At 39.9% G+C, this 15,251-nt stretch overlaps 1 protein-coding gene across 1 annotated transcript in view; it reads right to left on the reverse strand.

Moving 5' to 3' along the window:
• The window catches only part of fras1 (Fraser extracellular matrix complex subunit 1), a 299,016-nt gene that overhangs the window by 71,920 nt on the left and 211,845 nt on the right, over positions 1 to 15,251 (reverse strand). The window contains exons 29-30 of the mRNA XM_085476387.1: positions 1,271 to 1,430; positions 889 to 1,067 (exon numbers count right to left, since the gene is read on the reverse strand). Coding sequence (XP_085332513.1) covers positions 889 to 1,067; positions 1,271 to 1,430 — 339 coding nt within the window. The remainder of the gene's footprint in view (positions 1 to 888; positions 1,068 to 1,270; positions 1,431 to 15,251) is intronic.

Here is a 15,251-nt window from a genome sequence, read left to right on the forward strand (position 1 = left end):
GAACAAGGCCACAAAAGCAAAAATATTACAAGGAAAATGTGGCAAAATGTGTGCCTGTCATCATCTCCATTTCTTGTTTCTTATCCCCCTGAAGTTTCATCTCACGGCGCAGTTCGTATTCATGTTCTTTTATCGGGTTTTGGAAAATATTGATACCTTGCTGTGGTATTAGCACAAAGTCAGTGGCAAAAATATCTCAACCCCCGCAGTTCAGTTCAAAAATAATCCCTATTTGACTTAAACTGGGTTCGGTGCAGCAACTCAGCTGCTTTATACAGTCCTTTAAGCCAGCTTTCTTCTGATTGGCTACCCTTCACAAACAGAAGGTTTGAATGACAGATGGGTGTGTCTTATGCCTGAGATGACCACATTATTATCCACATAATGGCTTACATAATATGACCTTACCATCTAAAATCTTTTGTCATGTTCAACATAAATATCCAGAAAATAATGAAAGTCATATTTTATGTGTTATAAACGTGTAAATATGTTTTGTTGTTACATTGTATTAATCATGTTTTAATGCATCTGCATTTTGTTTACTTTAAGTTTTGACACTTGATGGTTTTGCTTTGCAACGACTTCATAATAAAAGAAGAAATCTGTGATGGTTCGAGTTGGTTTTCTGTTCACTTTCAGTTTTGACGGTGCAGCTTTCTTTGTTTCAGTTTTGTATACAAAACAATAAGACACTGTGGATAGAGCTTTAATAGAGCTGTATGCTCTCCCTGCAGGAGTTAGAGGTTTTTTCCTTTAATCTGTCACCTGTATAAATGTGTAAAATGCTTTAAACTCAAACATAATCTTTTCATTTCAGCTGCCAGGAGCCAAAACAAAGGCATGTGTGAAACTGGTCCTCTGTGGACAGGGTGCATCAGCACTGACCTGGAACAGGAAGGAGTCACCGCTGCTGCCGGTGCCAAAGTGGCGGTACCAGACCGCACCGTCGTTCACGTCTTGCTGCGTGAAGGAAGTCGTTGCTGTAAAGCTGCGGTCGTCTGTTAGCGAGGGAAGCCAACCCTCTGGGGGGCCGTCAGCCGGCATGGACACCAGCAACACCTCACCTGGACGGAGAAGGTGAGTAAGATGTTATATTTACCTTAAAAGCAAAATTAGAGTTAAAATTTATGTTTAATAAAGTTTAGAAATTACATTTGAAATTAATTATGTACTAACTGTTGGAAAATCTACAATATTACAATCATACAGCAGATAAAACAGCTTGTTTGGAAATATTAAAGGAAAGTGTCACTGAGTGTTAAGGTACCATATTTGGGTTGCCCCTCTGAGGGGAGGATGCTGTAGACAATGTTATCAGTGCTGACTCCTTTGAAGTCTGTCTGCAGGTACTTTTTATCGAGTCGCACCATGCCTCCCTCTTTCACCCAGGTCACTGGGATGGACAGCATGTGAGGAGAGTCTCCAGGCTGAAAAGTAACAAACACACACACATCAAATTAATCAAAATGAATTTCAAATAGTTTAACATTATCTCTGTGGGAAACATTAAAGCCCAGAGAAGTAATTTCCATGTACTCTAATTTATATTTGTTGCTTTACTTCAGTTCTGGGACGTCCTCACACGTCCTCTGAAACCGAATGCGGTGGTAAATACAATAAATTGAGTCGGAGCTTCTGTTCAGGCGTTGCCGTCATCCCACATGTTGTTTCTGTCATTTCTGGATTTCTTTATTCGAGTGGTGTTTATTTATCTTAATTTAATGATGATAATGATTTCATGTTAATGACGATTATATTTATTCACTAAATTCCACGTTTATACCACCTTTATTCTCTCTATGGCTTGGACACGAGCCATCTAATATTTGCTTATAGCTCGATGAATTGAATTAAACAACAAAATCTATTGGAGCTCTCAATAGAAACTATTCCAACTTATTTCTGAGCGATTTCTTTCACCATGTTCATATTCATTTTTTCACAGGCAAAGTCACATGTCTACAACAAGCTCATTTTTTACCCTTTATGTTTCTCTGTGTTCTCCATAATAGATGTTCAAGCTGACTGAAATCATTAAATTAGTATCTGTATCTGCACTTCTACATTTGGTACGTTCTGTTGAGACCTTGATGTCCTTCAAAGTAAAAGTTTATTTACAGTTTAGGAAGTATCCACCAACTAACTGTTACACCTGTCACCAACCCAGGTGTTTTCATTTGTTGCTGTCAGCATCGTCCAGTAAGAGTTTTAATGCAAAGGTAGAAATGAATGTTTGGGAAAGTGGTCAGTCAATAATCTCCTCGTCTCACACGTCTAACACCAAGTTGTATTTTGTTCAAATGGATTACCAGTGAGGTTAATTTACAATTTTAAGGTGACGACTGAACTGGGCTCCCAGTTTGGAGTTGCCATGGTAACCAAAAGCATGCATAAATGGGAAGCATAAAACGGGGACGGCAACAATAAAACATCGCATCAAAAGGAGGATCTTTTTTGGAGGTGGCTTGCAAAGCAGCTTGCAGCCGAGCAGGAACTATAAACAGGCTTAAGAAGCTTAATTAGTGCAACTTACATATTCAGCATATCTGCGAAGCTGATTGTGGGCTGCACACTACGCTCAGTGGATGATAAACCTGTGCTTTTACGAGTTGTCTTACTGCTTCTCAACATTTTGGAAGGACAACATCCATCCATCCATTTCTAACGACCATCTAATGGTGGATTTCTCCAGAACACTGTAAAACTGAAAACACAGTTATGGGGGATCCAATCCCACTCACCATAAATAAATGAAACACATTATCCGCTGATTACCATTGAAATCTTCACAGACGCCAGGTATTTACTGGAGGTCTTATGTAAAACTTGAAACAGGTGCAGCGGCATCACGTTCGTTTACATTAAATTAGCTTTCAGACACAGTAAACTATACAATATGATAAGTGTCAGTTAATTTTCATCCTCAGATGCAGCTCGATGCCAGTCTCACTTTACTGTTTGGCTTCTTTTAATCCACATCTGTCCTGAAATCAAGTTTGTGAGCCTTTCATGAAGTTGTCTGCCAGCTTCAGCATCACCTGAGTGCAGTGAGTCTACCCTGAGCTCCAAAAAACCTCAATATGTGTTTTCTTTGTTTGAGAAGTTTCAGCTCAACTTCACAATCAGACTTATTTTTGTGATGATTTATTGATCCACGACAGAGTTCCCCCCCTCCAGGAAAACAAAGAGCAGGATTAGCTATAGAGAGCACACAGAGTTGGTGGATGAGTCAATATCGCCTGAGGGCATTTCAACAAAGACAATTCCTGCTGTCGGGGAGGTTTTGAAACTAGACCTCTTGCTCACTGTGTCATGCCGCTGTCTAAATAAAAACAGATATGACACAATTCTCGGATGTCTAGAAAAGATAGACATCATGGATATACGTTAACATAAGCAATAAATTATGCATTTGATTATAAGGTTCATATTTATAGAAATTACCTGCACAGTACAGGCGTTTATGGGTCAAATTCTACAAGTAATTTTACATTATTTTCAGCTGAGGAGGCACAACTATGCTTTCTCACATACATTAATAAAACCACACTACATATAATATTAAATACTATAGCTACACTGTAAAAAAATACATATAAAAATATGGTACAGCGTGTCATTTATAAAGTGTGAAATGCATTGTGGGAGAAAGAACTAAAAATGGTGGGAAAAGTTAAAGAGAAAGCAGAAGAAAATGCATAATCTGGTACTATTGGGGTGAGGGGTACTTGGATCTCAGAGAGTTAAACAGTCACATTACTTCAGTATCAGGTTTATTTTAGGAAGTTTAGAGGTTTTTCTTAGGCTTTAATCACAACAAACACACACACACACACACACACACACACACACACACACCTGGCTATTTACTGCAGGGGATAATCAGCATATCAGTGGCATAAACACTGTGGCAGTAGGTGGTAATGCATTACAAGAGTGCACACAGGTGTGCGATGCTGAATGTGGGTCTCTGTGTTTGAAGATAACAACCTGCTGACCATCTGTGGCTCCTCTGCCTGCCGCCTGCTTGATCCAAATCACATTATTTTAGTGTGGCAGCAGAAGGCAAAGAATCACAGATCAGGAAGAGAAAACACACAAGTCAGTACGGGAGGCTGTTAGCTCACAGCCCACATCATCCACGAGATTATCAAACTCTCAGGCTGAACATCAAGGTCTCTCAAGGACATTCATACCCAGAAACAGCACGCTTTTCAAAATAAAACCGATCAAAGGTACCTGTTTGGAATCATGGCTAATATCCCCAGATGTCTAACGTTCTTTGACCTGCAGCTGCACTCCAGGTTGTAAATTTCCCATTTTTTCTTGGATAATACACAAATCTAATTAGTTTTTTTCCATGTGAGATTTGTGTTGCCTCATTAGGTAGACAGACAATCTAATCTCTTTCAGACAGGTGCAAAGAAAATGACATGCTCATGGAAGTTTCATTGCTTTTGACCTCTGGGAGTAAAGAAATTAGATAAGTACAGAGAAGGTGAAATACTGAGAAAACACCTGAGAGGACGAACTAAACAAACGGGTTTTAAAGTAGGTTAGAGACAGACCTCCATAGTCAGGATCTACTCATTAATCTGCTCATTAAACTGACTCATTGTCTCTGGGGGTAAGTGGGCTGTTATTTAGTTCTGGAAATGAAATCAGTAACATTAAACTGCAATTTCCAAATAACCAGCATAAATAAAGACATTTGAGGTTTGATACCTGAAAAGTGGACTGCTCTAATAGGCTGCATTAACTAACTGCATTAACTGCATTAACACACTGACAGGGTTTTCCCACAAACAGATTTTTCGAACCCACCATTCGGGTGTTGGCCAGTAATAAAACAGCATTAATTTTACAGCAGGAAGTTTTGTTTTCACATCCTTCACTGAAGCACATTAAACATTTCTCCTGGTCAAATGCACAGAGCAATGCATACATTTCTGTCTGTCTGTTAATTAAAATTAGCAGTTAATTATTATGATGCAAAATAAGTGACTGCACAAACATTCACCCGCTTCGAGTCACATCCAATCATCACTGAGCCTTTATGGATAGGGCTCAGATGGGCTTGCACGTCTGGACAGCACAATCTGACTAGACTCGTCTTTTCAAAACTGCTGAAGCTCTGTGAGGTTTCAGGTCTGGGCTTTGACTCGGCCACCTTGAAACATTCATTTTTGACCTTAAAGCATTTTTGTGTAGCGTTTGCTGTTCATTTTATGTCACTGTTCTCGTGCAAGTTAAATCTCTTCTCTGAGACTGACTCAGATTGTCTGGCAGGATCTTCTATGATGTTGTTTCATTATTTCTCCCTGTATACTTATAAGCCTTTCAGGATCTGCTGTAAAGAATAAGCCCACAGCATGATCCTGCCACCACCATGCGCCGTTTTTGTGTTGACGTGCAGCGTAAAATACAACATCGAGACCCATCAAAGTGAAGAAACTTCTTAGACTTGTGACCTCGGAGTGTCCCACATGCCCATGGGGGAATTGTAGTTGAGATTAAATATGAGATATGAGCTTTCTTTTTGTCACTCTCTGCTAAGGTTTACACTGACTGTATGCAGAATAGGGCTGGACCATATCATACCATTCACAGTAATACCGCTATAATGTTCAGCAACGATAAGGAAATGAAATATCGCGATAGAATATGGGCGCAGTGCCTTTGTTTACATACGCACATGGCGGCGACGGAGAATGAGAAGGGCGAAAGCGTAACGTTGAATGAAACGGATGAACCAGAACTGGTTTGTAAAAATGCTGCAACTTCAGTGGTGTGGAACTGGTTTAGCTTTCGTCTGTCAAATACACAACAAAGCACTATTTTTGGTAGCGCATGCTAGCGGCCGTCGTTATTACCGTGTTGTTTGGAAAATACGACACACTTAAAATCAATCCTTTGATTTTTCTGAAAGTCGTCAGTACCCCTTATAATCCCGTGTGCCTGATGTATGAATTCTGGTTGTGTTTACTGACCTCGAAATGATTTTATGTGCACGGCGCTCGGAAATCTGTCAAATGTTTTAGTTGATGCTTGATGGATTGTCGGAGCATTACGGCTATCGTAGGCAGGAGCCTCGCGGAGTGATACGTACTGCGCTTCAACATAATATTACGGTATTGTGTGTGTATAACCTCTTTTTAAGCTTTGTGGATATTATACATGGTTATGATGAGGATATGTCGGCCAGTTTCCACTGGAAATGCCTTTTGGTTAAACTGTCAGCGAGGAATTTGCATTTGCTCTGTTAAATGTTTATATAACTTTAATGCACATAAAAAAACAGCTGCTTGTTTAAGTGAAAATACATTGATTTTTTTTTTTTTGCACTAATAAAGTTGTGGAGTCGTAAAGTATTTTGTCTAGTGTCAATTATATCGTCAGTTATATCGTTATCACAAATTTTCAAATGTATACCATGATAAATATTTTTGGTCATATCGCCCTGCTCTAATGCAGAATCTCTCCTATTTCGGCTGCTGAAGGTTTTAACTCCTTTAGAGGTGTCTTGGTGTCCCCAGCTTGTCTCCTTCTGGGCAGATTTACACATGCGCCATTCTCCTTTCGTTTCATAATGACAGATATAACTGAACTCCAGGCGGTCCTCCGTGACTCTGAAACGTTTTTTTTCTCCATCCCTTGACTTTCACTTTTCAGTAACCTTTTCTCTGAGTTGCCTGGAGTGTTCTTTTGTCTTAATGATGTAACTGTAGCCATGAATAACTAATGATTTTCAAGGCGATCTCCACATCAGTAATTGTAGCAACAACTGGTTGAGCCTTGGTTGAATTCTGCCGGGTGCCATATGGACGCTCATCCAACACGAAGGTAAACAGAACATATGAAGTAGAGCTGTGCACACAGTGGAACCATAGACTCGATATAAAACTTGGTCGTATCTTGGTCATTTCAAACCAGACGTGATCATCAGTGTTGGACATGACTGAGAATCTGAGGGATAAATAACTCACAGGTTCATTATACGGGCCACCAAGCACCAAGTAAAATCCTTTAACTTTACACACAAATACACACTGTTCACCTGTTTAGTGTGTTTTACACTGACATGTTTGCAGGAAGGAGACTTTGGAAGCTGCTTATTAATGAAAGTCTATAGGGACTCTTTACACAGGACTCTGCACGTCGAGGTGATTTCTCTTACAATCAATCAATCAATCAATCAATCAATCAATCAATCAAGGCTTTATTCGCCACGTGCAGGTTGCCCTGCAGTGAAATAGGACCTCCCCCAGACATCACATGGGGATACAGGTCGGAGATCGGTAGCGTTACAGAAAAAAAACACTGAAATATACACTACAATGGGAAAGTACAAGAGACCTCTACTCATGCTGGGGTCCTGGGAGGACAGCATGAGAACAAGAGTAATATCAGGTGAACGGGCACAAAATGCCCACATTTTGATGGATAAATTGCATATATAGAGGGAAAGGTCTGGCCATGAGACAATATGAAAGCTATTTTTTCTTCAAATAATCTCCAGGCTTACAAAAATGAGAACACTCAATGTTTTACAAAACTTACAGTGACTGTGGCACTAAGCCCAAAGCTTTGTGACCCGTTTAAAGTTTGAATGATGCCTCTGCAATAAGGTATGGCCGAGAGCTAGGGCTCCAGAGGAGGCCGGGTTTTTCACTCTCGGAAATGAGTTTATTTATTCCAGTGAAGTTTTCCGAGGTACTTTTTTTGTAAATCTCAGAAAAAAGTGATGAAAAAAATGATGAATTGCTATAAAAAGTCATCGCCAGATTTAGGCGCATGTTGTGATATAACTTTTGCGGCAGTCCTCTCAAGGTTTCCAGACTAGTTTAATGCAGAAAATATTACAGAAGACAACGTATACACTGTGCATCAATTCCTTTTTATAGTCACACCCAAGTACAACAAGACAAAATCCTTAATTTCTTTCTCTAACACTTACATTGAAAATCATCCCACATGTATTGGGGTGATTTCTTTTTTCGTCCCCAGGCTGTACTTGGAAACATAGTCTCAGCTTTTAACTGACTGCCAGTCTTTTTGTTTCTATAGCTGAGACCTTAAAGATTTACCACAACATGCCAACGTCCCATATGTGACAGCCAGTCACGTCATGCCTCAGATTTTAACACAAAACTTCTTATTTTGTCGCAGAGTCATTATTTATTTTGACTTTTTGTGACGTAAGACTTGGTCTTTCTCCTCAGGTCTAAAGAAAATGAGTAAACTAAATAAAATAAGGATGTTTCTTATGCCTTTAAGGGGTTGAATATTCAGTCTTGTTCCCCATGCCAATACGGCATGCATCAGACGAACAACTTTGCTACAACAAAAGAACAAAACAGTTTTGTCAACAACATTTTTTATCCCCAGCCACAGTATTCACAAGGACAGATGCAGAAAAAGTGCATAATCCGAGACCTTTAAAGGACTTTGAGCCCGGGGGCCTGAGATGGACCGTAAACAAGCTTTTGGCCACAATCCACAAAAACAGAAATAAATGTTTTTCCACAGATGAAGTCGGAGTCATCCATAAAACATTGGCAAGCTGCCCGCCAGGATGGTCATGCTGTTGTGATGACAATGGCATTGTTGTCTGTCATATTTCCATAATTCCTCTGGGTGAGCGGTGCACAGGGTGAGCTGATGGGCTTGTTAAACAACGAGTGAAAGTCAGCGAATGAAGACTGAATTCTCATCAGCAACCTTTTGTTATTTGATCTCAGTGACGCGTCCAGTAAAAGCGATGGAGCTCTTGGTAAAAGTAAACATGTAAACAGAAAGAAATCAGGGTGTAATCGCCGAATATGGACTTGAAGCACAATTTGAAAATAAAGTAAATAATTGTACTTCTGCAAACTTAACTCAGCAGCTCGCATCTGCTTCCAGAGCTGGATGGTGAGCAAAAAAACCCCAAAAAACAAAACTAATTCCCTTCCATTTGAGCCGAGGAACAGAAGAGCCCGAGGGTCTTTCAAAGGCTAAAAGTGTTCTCCCCGAGACAGTAATTGAAAGCCAAGAGTCCTGCTTCCTATTCAGCTGAGCCCCAGCAAAGCTCAGAGCTCAGGCTCCATCAGGAGAAAGCCCATCCATCAGAGGGTCATTATCAGCCTGATTAGTCCCCTGCTTTACTGCCCCGTAATCCAACTTTCAGGAAAGCCTATTGTCCCTGAGACGCCCTGGCATCGACAGCTACTGTTGCTGCCCGGATGGCGAGCCTGGAAGGACAAAGCACTCCACACAGTGCCACGCTCCAAAATTAAAAGATTCATCGGCCCGAGTTTGTTAAAATCCAGGCAGAGCTAATAATCACTCAAGGCTTTATCTTTGGGCGCTGAAGGAGCAGTCAAGGTTCATGAAGTCTTTATTGAGAGCTTTATCTCTGGATTTAGGCTTTTATTGCCTTTGATCGTTTCTACTTTCCATTTTCTCTGGTGCATCACTACTTTTGATTTTGTGATTTACAAAAAACCTTCCTCAACTCGATGCCTTCAGTGTTTAGCTTTAGGTGAAGCCATGTCTCGTATATTGTTGTAGAAATTTAATATGTAGAGAAATCCTGTGAGGCATCAGTAAACTACACACAGCACGATCATGTTTACCAACTTAACTGTTTGATTCAATATGTCACGAAAAGGTCAAAGAAAGCGATTTTGGTTGGAGGCGTACACTTTAACGCGTTTTATAATACTGCATTCAATAATACTCGCCGTGTACGCTGTAAGGCTAAAAGAAATGCTGCACTATCTCAGAAAACCACCGTTAATAATGACATTAATTGAACTGCTTGGTTGCTTGCACACTGTGAGCCAGCTTGCAAAGAAAAGGAGATATACACATGACTGTCCTGCACTGCTGTCTGCCACTGTTTTATTACAGCACTGTGCAAAAGCCTTGAGCCACACCCAATTTCTTTATGTTTTTCTAGGAAAATGGGAAACAAATGCAGCAATTTATTGAAACGTGTGCAAATAGAAATAGAAATACATTATAGGGTAAAAACAGGGTTTTGTACAATTTCAACAAGCCTGAAAGCCAATATTTGGTGTGACCACCTTTATTCTAAATGCTGTCATTTCTTAAGGTCGTCTTCAGCTATGTTTTCGGGATCATATGCTTTCCTTTACTGCGTGGTGGATAAAAATCTGTACTTTTCTGCATTAATAATTCAATTTTAACGAGCTCTTCAACACTACTGGCTGAAATTTAGCCCTAAACCATCACCGAGCCTCCACCACGGCTGTAGTTCTCGGTGTTATGCCTCTCTCTCGCTCTTCTCTGTATATATTGCCAACGATCTGAACCAAAAATGTATCGCTCCATCAGACCCGCTGCCACTGGTTTTCAGTCCAGTTCTTGTGTAATTTGCCACACCTCTGTCTTTTCTGTTAGTTTCCCTTCTTAAGAACGGCTTCTCGACAGCCACCTTTCCACTGAGACCCTTTTTGATTCAGTTCATCCCTTGACTTAGGCGTCTGTTTTATGCTTGAATGATTTATGGGTCATTTATTAAGTGCTTCAACAAACAAACAAACACATAAATTCCCCTGAAAATGGTCATGTGCAAGGACTGGACTGCAAATTGGTTCAGAAAGCCTGGAGCTTTATTGCTCAAGAGAACGTTAAAGGAAAGTATGGCTCATTGGACACAAACACTAATATAAAGGATGGATTTTGCAAAAAAAAATGTTATCCAAAGTGTTAGCATAACCACTCCTTGATAACCAACCTGGGCAACGTCACCAGCAAAATACTGTAAATAAAGAAAAAGCAAAACAATTTCTACATAATGAGAAATAGAAATTCTGAAAATTTCTGCTTTTAAGTTCATCAACTTGGAAAATGAAGTCCGTAACTTTTAAGGCTCAGAATTTAGTTATAACATATAAAACTTCCTCGTACAACTGTACAAGACATGATAAATAAGGCCTTTCTTTCTTTAAAAATGACTGTGGTATCTGGTACTCTTCTCACATTCCTCTACTGTCTTTACTATGGTAATGTACTCATGTAGATCAAACAGAGAGGAAGTGGGGACAACAATGCAGCCGAGACTCGTCCAAAAGCTGTTGACATAAATCACAGACATTCGTTCAGCTTTCGGTCACACTCTCCTGCTCTTCCTCATGCATGACAGAATGCAGCATCAGGACATTTTACAGTAAATGGAGACTGGTATGTGTGAGTGTGTTGGATGATATTGATTTACAGAAGAGGAGAAAGCAGAGGAGTTGAGCCTGAAGCGTACCATCTGTACAAAGCCAGACAAACAGAGCTGCCCACCTAAAATCAAACTGTGGTGACTGTGTGAGCTGGAAAAAGTCTTCTATGCTACACAAAATGACGTGGGATGTTTGTCTTGTTGTTTAAATTATTTTGTTAAAGATATGACACATAGTGTGCACTTTCTAAAAATCTTATTTTTTAGAGCCCGACTATTTCGACACAGGAAGGTGAAGTTATCAAGTAACAACAACAAACTCGGCTAGTCTCCAGATCTGAAAGGTATGGAAGCTCGTTTCCGCTCACTTGTTACACGAACTCAGTAAACACTTTTCTCAAGAGATTATGAGCTCAGTCACTGGTTGCATATCTTAGTTATTACAACATAGTGTTCATTTTGTAAATGATGGCCCCTGTTTTCCCCTCTGTGGTAAAGAAAACATGTCCTTGGCCCAAACAATCTTCAGAAGCCAAAGGTTAGACGTGTTTGGACCTCAGAAAGTTTATAATACACAACTTCAAGCTTCAATAAAATGTAAACAGTTGGGTTATAAAAACATTTAACACTCTGACCAGTTGATATAAAGGAGAAATCAGCCATAGTGAGCTTTTTTTTGTACCATGCTGTAAAAGATGTTTATTTCTGCTGTAAAACCAGGCATCACTTTCCAAAATAATATCCTCACTCTCAAGTTTAAGACTGCGTACAATAAATGGAGTGCAGACACATGCAGAGATGCACACATTAATATCGCTGACTTTCATCTGTCTAGATGTCTCAGGCATTGGAAGCTTGTCCCCCTTGCGTGCCTGTGCTAATGCTTAGTAATTCAGATGCCAAACCTGTCTCAGGCGAGACACTCCGCTCCCCTTTCGGTCACAATGGTCAGGGCTTTTTGCAAGATAATTGCATCCTTGTCATAAAAAACCCCTCACCAGGAGCGATGAAAGAGCAGGACTCACGGCTGAGATTTTAGAGGCCTGACCTGCTCTTTCTGTAACGGTGGTTAAGCATGTGGGGGTCAGACTGCGCCTGCAGGTAACGGCTTTTTAGAGCACACTGTGTGGACAGGTCGAGTGAAATCAGGGTGATAAATGCTAAATTTTGGGTAGCTTAAAATGGTTCAAATAGAGGGAAGGGACGTTAACTCTTTGGATGTAATCCCTCTCAATGGGGAACTTAAGAGAAGGTCTCCTTTTTCTCACAAAAGCAGGGTAGCAGGTCGATGGGGTGGGCACGGAGTGGAATTTTCCTCAGCTTAAGTTGGGAAAAAACATGCCAGTAATTAAAATAATTTAAGCTGCATGATCATCCTTCAAGTGTGGCGATTCCATAATTTTTTGTGCCTCTGTTGTTGTTTACTTTGTGTTCCCTATGTTACTGTTTTCTTCAGTATCTTCGTGTATGACTCTTTTGGACTTTTACTCAGTCTTCTTTCTGAAGTCTCAGAATTACAGCGATGAAATGACCTTTAAAGACAAACGTTTGACCTCCTCGTCCTCCTTGTTTGCAAGCTCCAGTAAATGATTCTACAAATTACCTCCGAGTCTTGTAAAGTATTCCTCGTGCACTGAGGAAATCAAATCTGCACAGCACCACTCTGAGCTCTACGATGAGTCAAATTATCTGTTGTAGGACTCCTTTGTCACGGTTTGGAGTTTCTGTTTAAATACTTCCTGTTTTATTTTGAAATCTCGTTCATACGCCTCAGTAAATTCTACTTCCAGCATTGTTTTGTTTCCTGTGTTTTGTACAGTCAGTATGATTGGTAGACACACCTCTCCATGTGTTTGTCTTGTCTTCTGTGTGTTTCGAAGTGATCTCTTTGTGCCTCTCTTTGACTTTTTGGGCTTTGCTTCCTTTGCTTTGGGTGTCTGTGCTGGTTTTCTATATATGCACGACCCCTGTCCAGGTTAAAGACCACATGCTAGATTTTTACTTTGCATCCTGTACCTCACATTCAGGTCCTCTCATCCTTGCTGTTCCTTGGACTCAGTAATTTTGGCTTTGAGGTCATTTTCAAGCTGCAAGATGAAACTGGAAGCAATGAGAAGTCTCACTGTTGGTATTGCAATGAAAATACCCCCCCTCCCCCAAAAAAATTCACAGTGCTACATGTTGTTATAGTTTTGATTAAACATCTTTCTCTAACGAGGTTTTTAAATTCTAAACTGCTGAATTAGAGACAGAAATCATTCTTTGAGCTTACACGTAAGGCTTGATGTGACTTCAATCTTAAACCGATTAATAGGCATTTTTCTTTGGATTTTATGCTTCCGAACATAAAAGCTTCTCCTGCTGCCAGAGGACAAGTGAGAGTACGTTTCCACTAAGAGAAACTGAACTGTAAAATGGGTGGAAATGCAAATGAAATTCTGTTTACACTGCTGATATCTCAACTCCCATAGCAATTTTGATTTTATAAAGCAAATTTTGGAATAGATTTATCCGTGTAATTCTCCACTGATATGGCTTCTACGCCACAAATATTAACTATAAAACAATCATTTGAGTGTGGGTGCTGTAGATAATGTCTTTTTTTCCACAGCTGCTGAAGCGTATTTGCATTTAAATTCAATTTTATTGCACATTACAAACATTTCTGTGTGTGTGAAGTCTCACTTTTAGTCACATTCTGTGTGATTTTTGGGGGATTTGACTCATTTCCTGAGATAATACGAGAGGATTAAAAAGAAAAAAAAAATCAATTGCTCTGGTTTCTCTCGAAGCTACAGTTGGTGGTGAGGTGCTGATACTTCGAGGTGCAGCACACTGATGTGACTCAGCTGTGTACCGTCCAGGAAAGAACTTCATCCAGTAATAACAGATGATCAATGCTGCAGTTTTTACTCTGCAGAGACGTTTGAAGTGAGCCACTGAGCAGCAGGACAGCTTTAGATTAAAACCAGAGAGCCTTTAAAACATCTCTCTTTGAATCTAAAAGTATGTCAGTGGTGCTTTTTAATTATTACTTCCTGTTTAAATTTTGAAAGCAACCATGTCGTGCATCAAGTCGTGTGCTAAAGTTGGACGTAGAGATTACAGCACCTCCCAGCAGCTCAGAGTGCTGTAACGTTTAAGAAACACACAGATTGTATAAAATCAGCAAATATGACTTAAAGTTAAAGAAATTTAGGGGGGGAAATAAATTAACACACAATAATATATAATAAAACATGTTTTAACTGCCATTAGCTGCACTCGAGCAAGAGCAAACATTGGATGGAAGTCAGTAATGTGGATATCTGGTGGAAAAGCAGCGCTTTGAGCAGCTGCTTAAAAGCTTTAACATGCAAGAAAAAATGCTTCAGTCTTATAGTGTGCAGCTGTCACTGTCTACTATGGTATGTAATTACTATTGCACTATATTGCTGCTGCTGGCACCTTGTGGTGATAGAGTCACACTTTAAACGGAAAAGTGTGTCATCAGTTACATTGTTTGCACTGATAAATAACCTCCTGCGAGCTACAATCACCAACAAAACACTGTTGTTTTCTACATCATAATAAATATCATTATTGAAAATTTCCAGGGGTCCAGGTGGTGGGACAGCATCCTACGTTGAGACCTGTCTTATCCCAGTCACGTCCTCCAAATCTTCAGAGGCCACACGTCTTAATGCTTGACTTCAGGTATTTTAAAGTCTTGTTGTCACAGGTGTGTAAAATCAGGCACCTAGCCATGGAGCCGGCCTTTACAAGCATTTGTGAAAAAATGTGTCGTTTTCTAAAGAGCTCAGTGAAGTTAAGCGTGGTATTGTAATAGCTAAACTTTTTAAATTTTATTTCATAAATTACAGCAAAAAAAAACAAAACAAACAAGAACACAGCAGAGCATACTTTAGGGTGTGACCAGCATGCAGTGCTCACTGGTTTCTCAGCCAAGCTCCTGATGTCTGTTTTTAATAGGGGGTCACAAAGAGGCTTCATCCCATGGGTGCTGTCATGCTGGCTATGTGCACGCCTTTATCTTTCTATATACAAACTAATGAATTATGCTGAACTATGC

Source organism: Copadichromis virginalis, linkage group LG12, assembly GCF_057382275.1.
Source record: "Copadichromis virginalis isolate Kocher_CV1m ecotype Utaka linkage group LG12, C_Virginalis_male_GT1.1, whole genome shotgun sequence".
Classification (NCBI taxonomy): Eukaryota; Metazoa; Chordata; class Actinopteri; order Cichliformes; family Cichlidae; genus Copadichromis; species Copadichromis virginalis.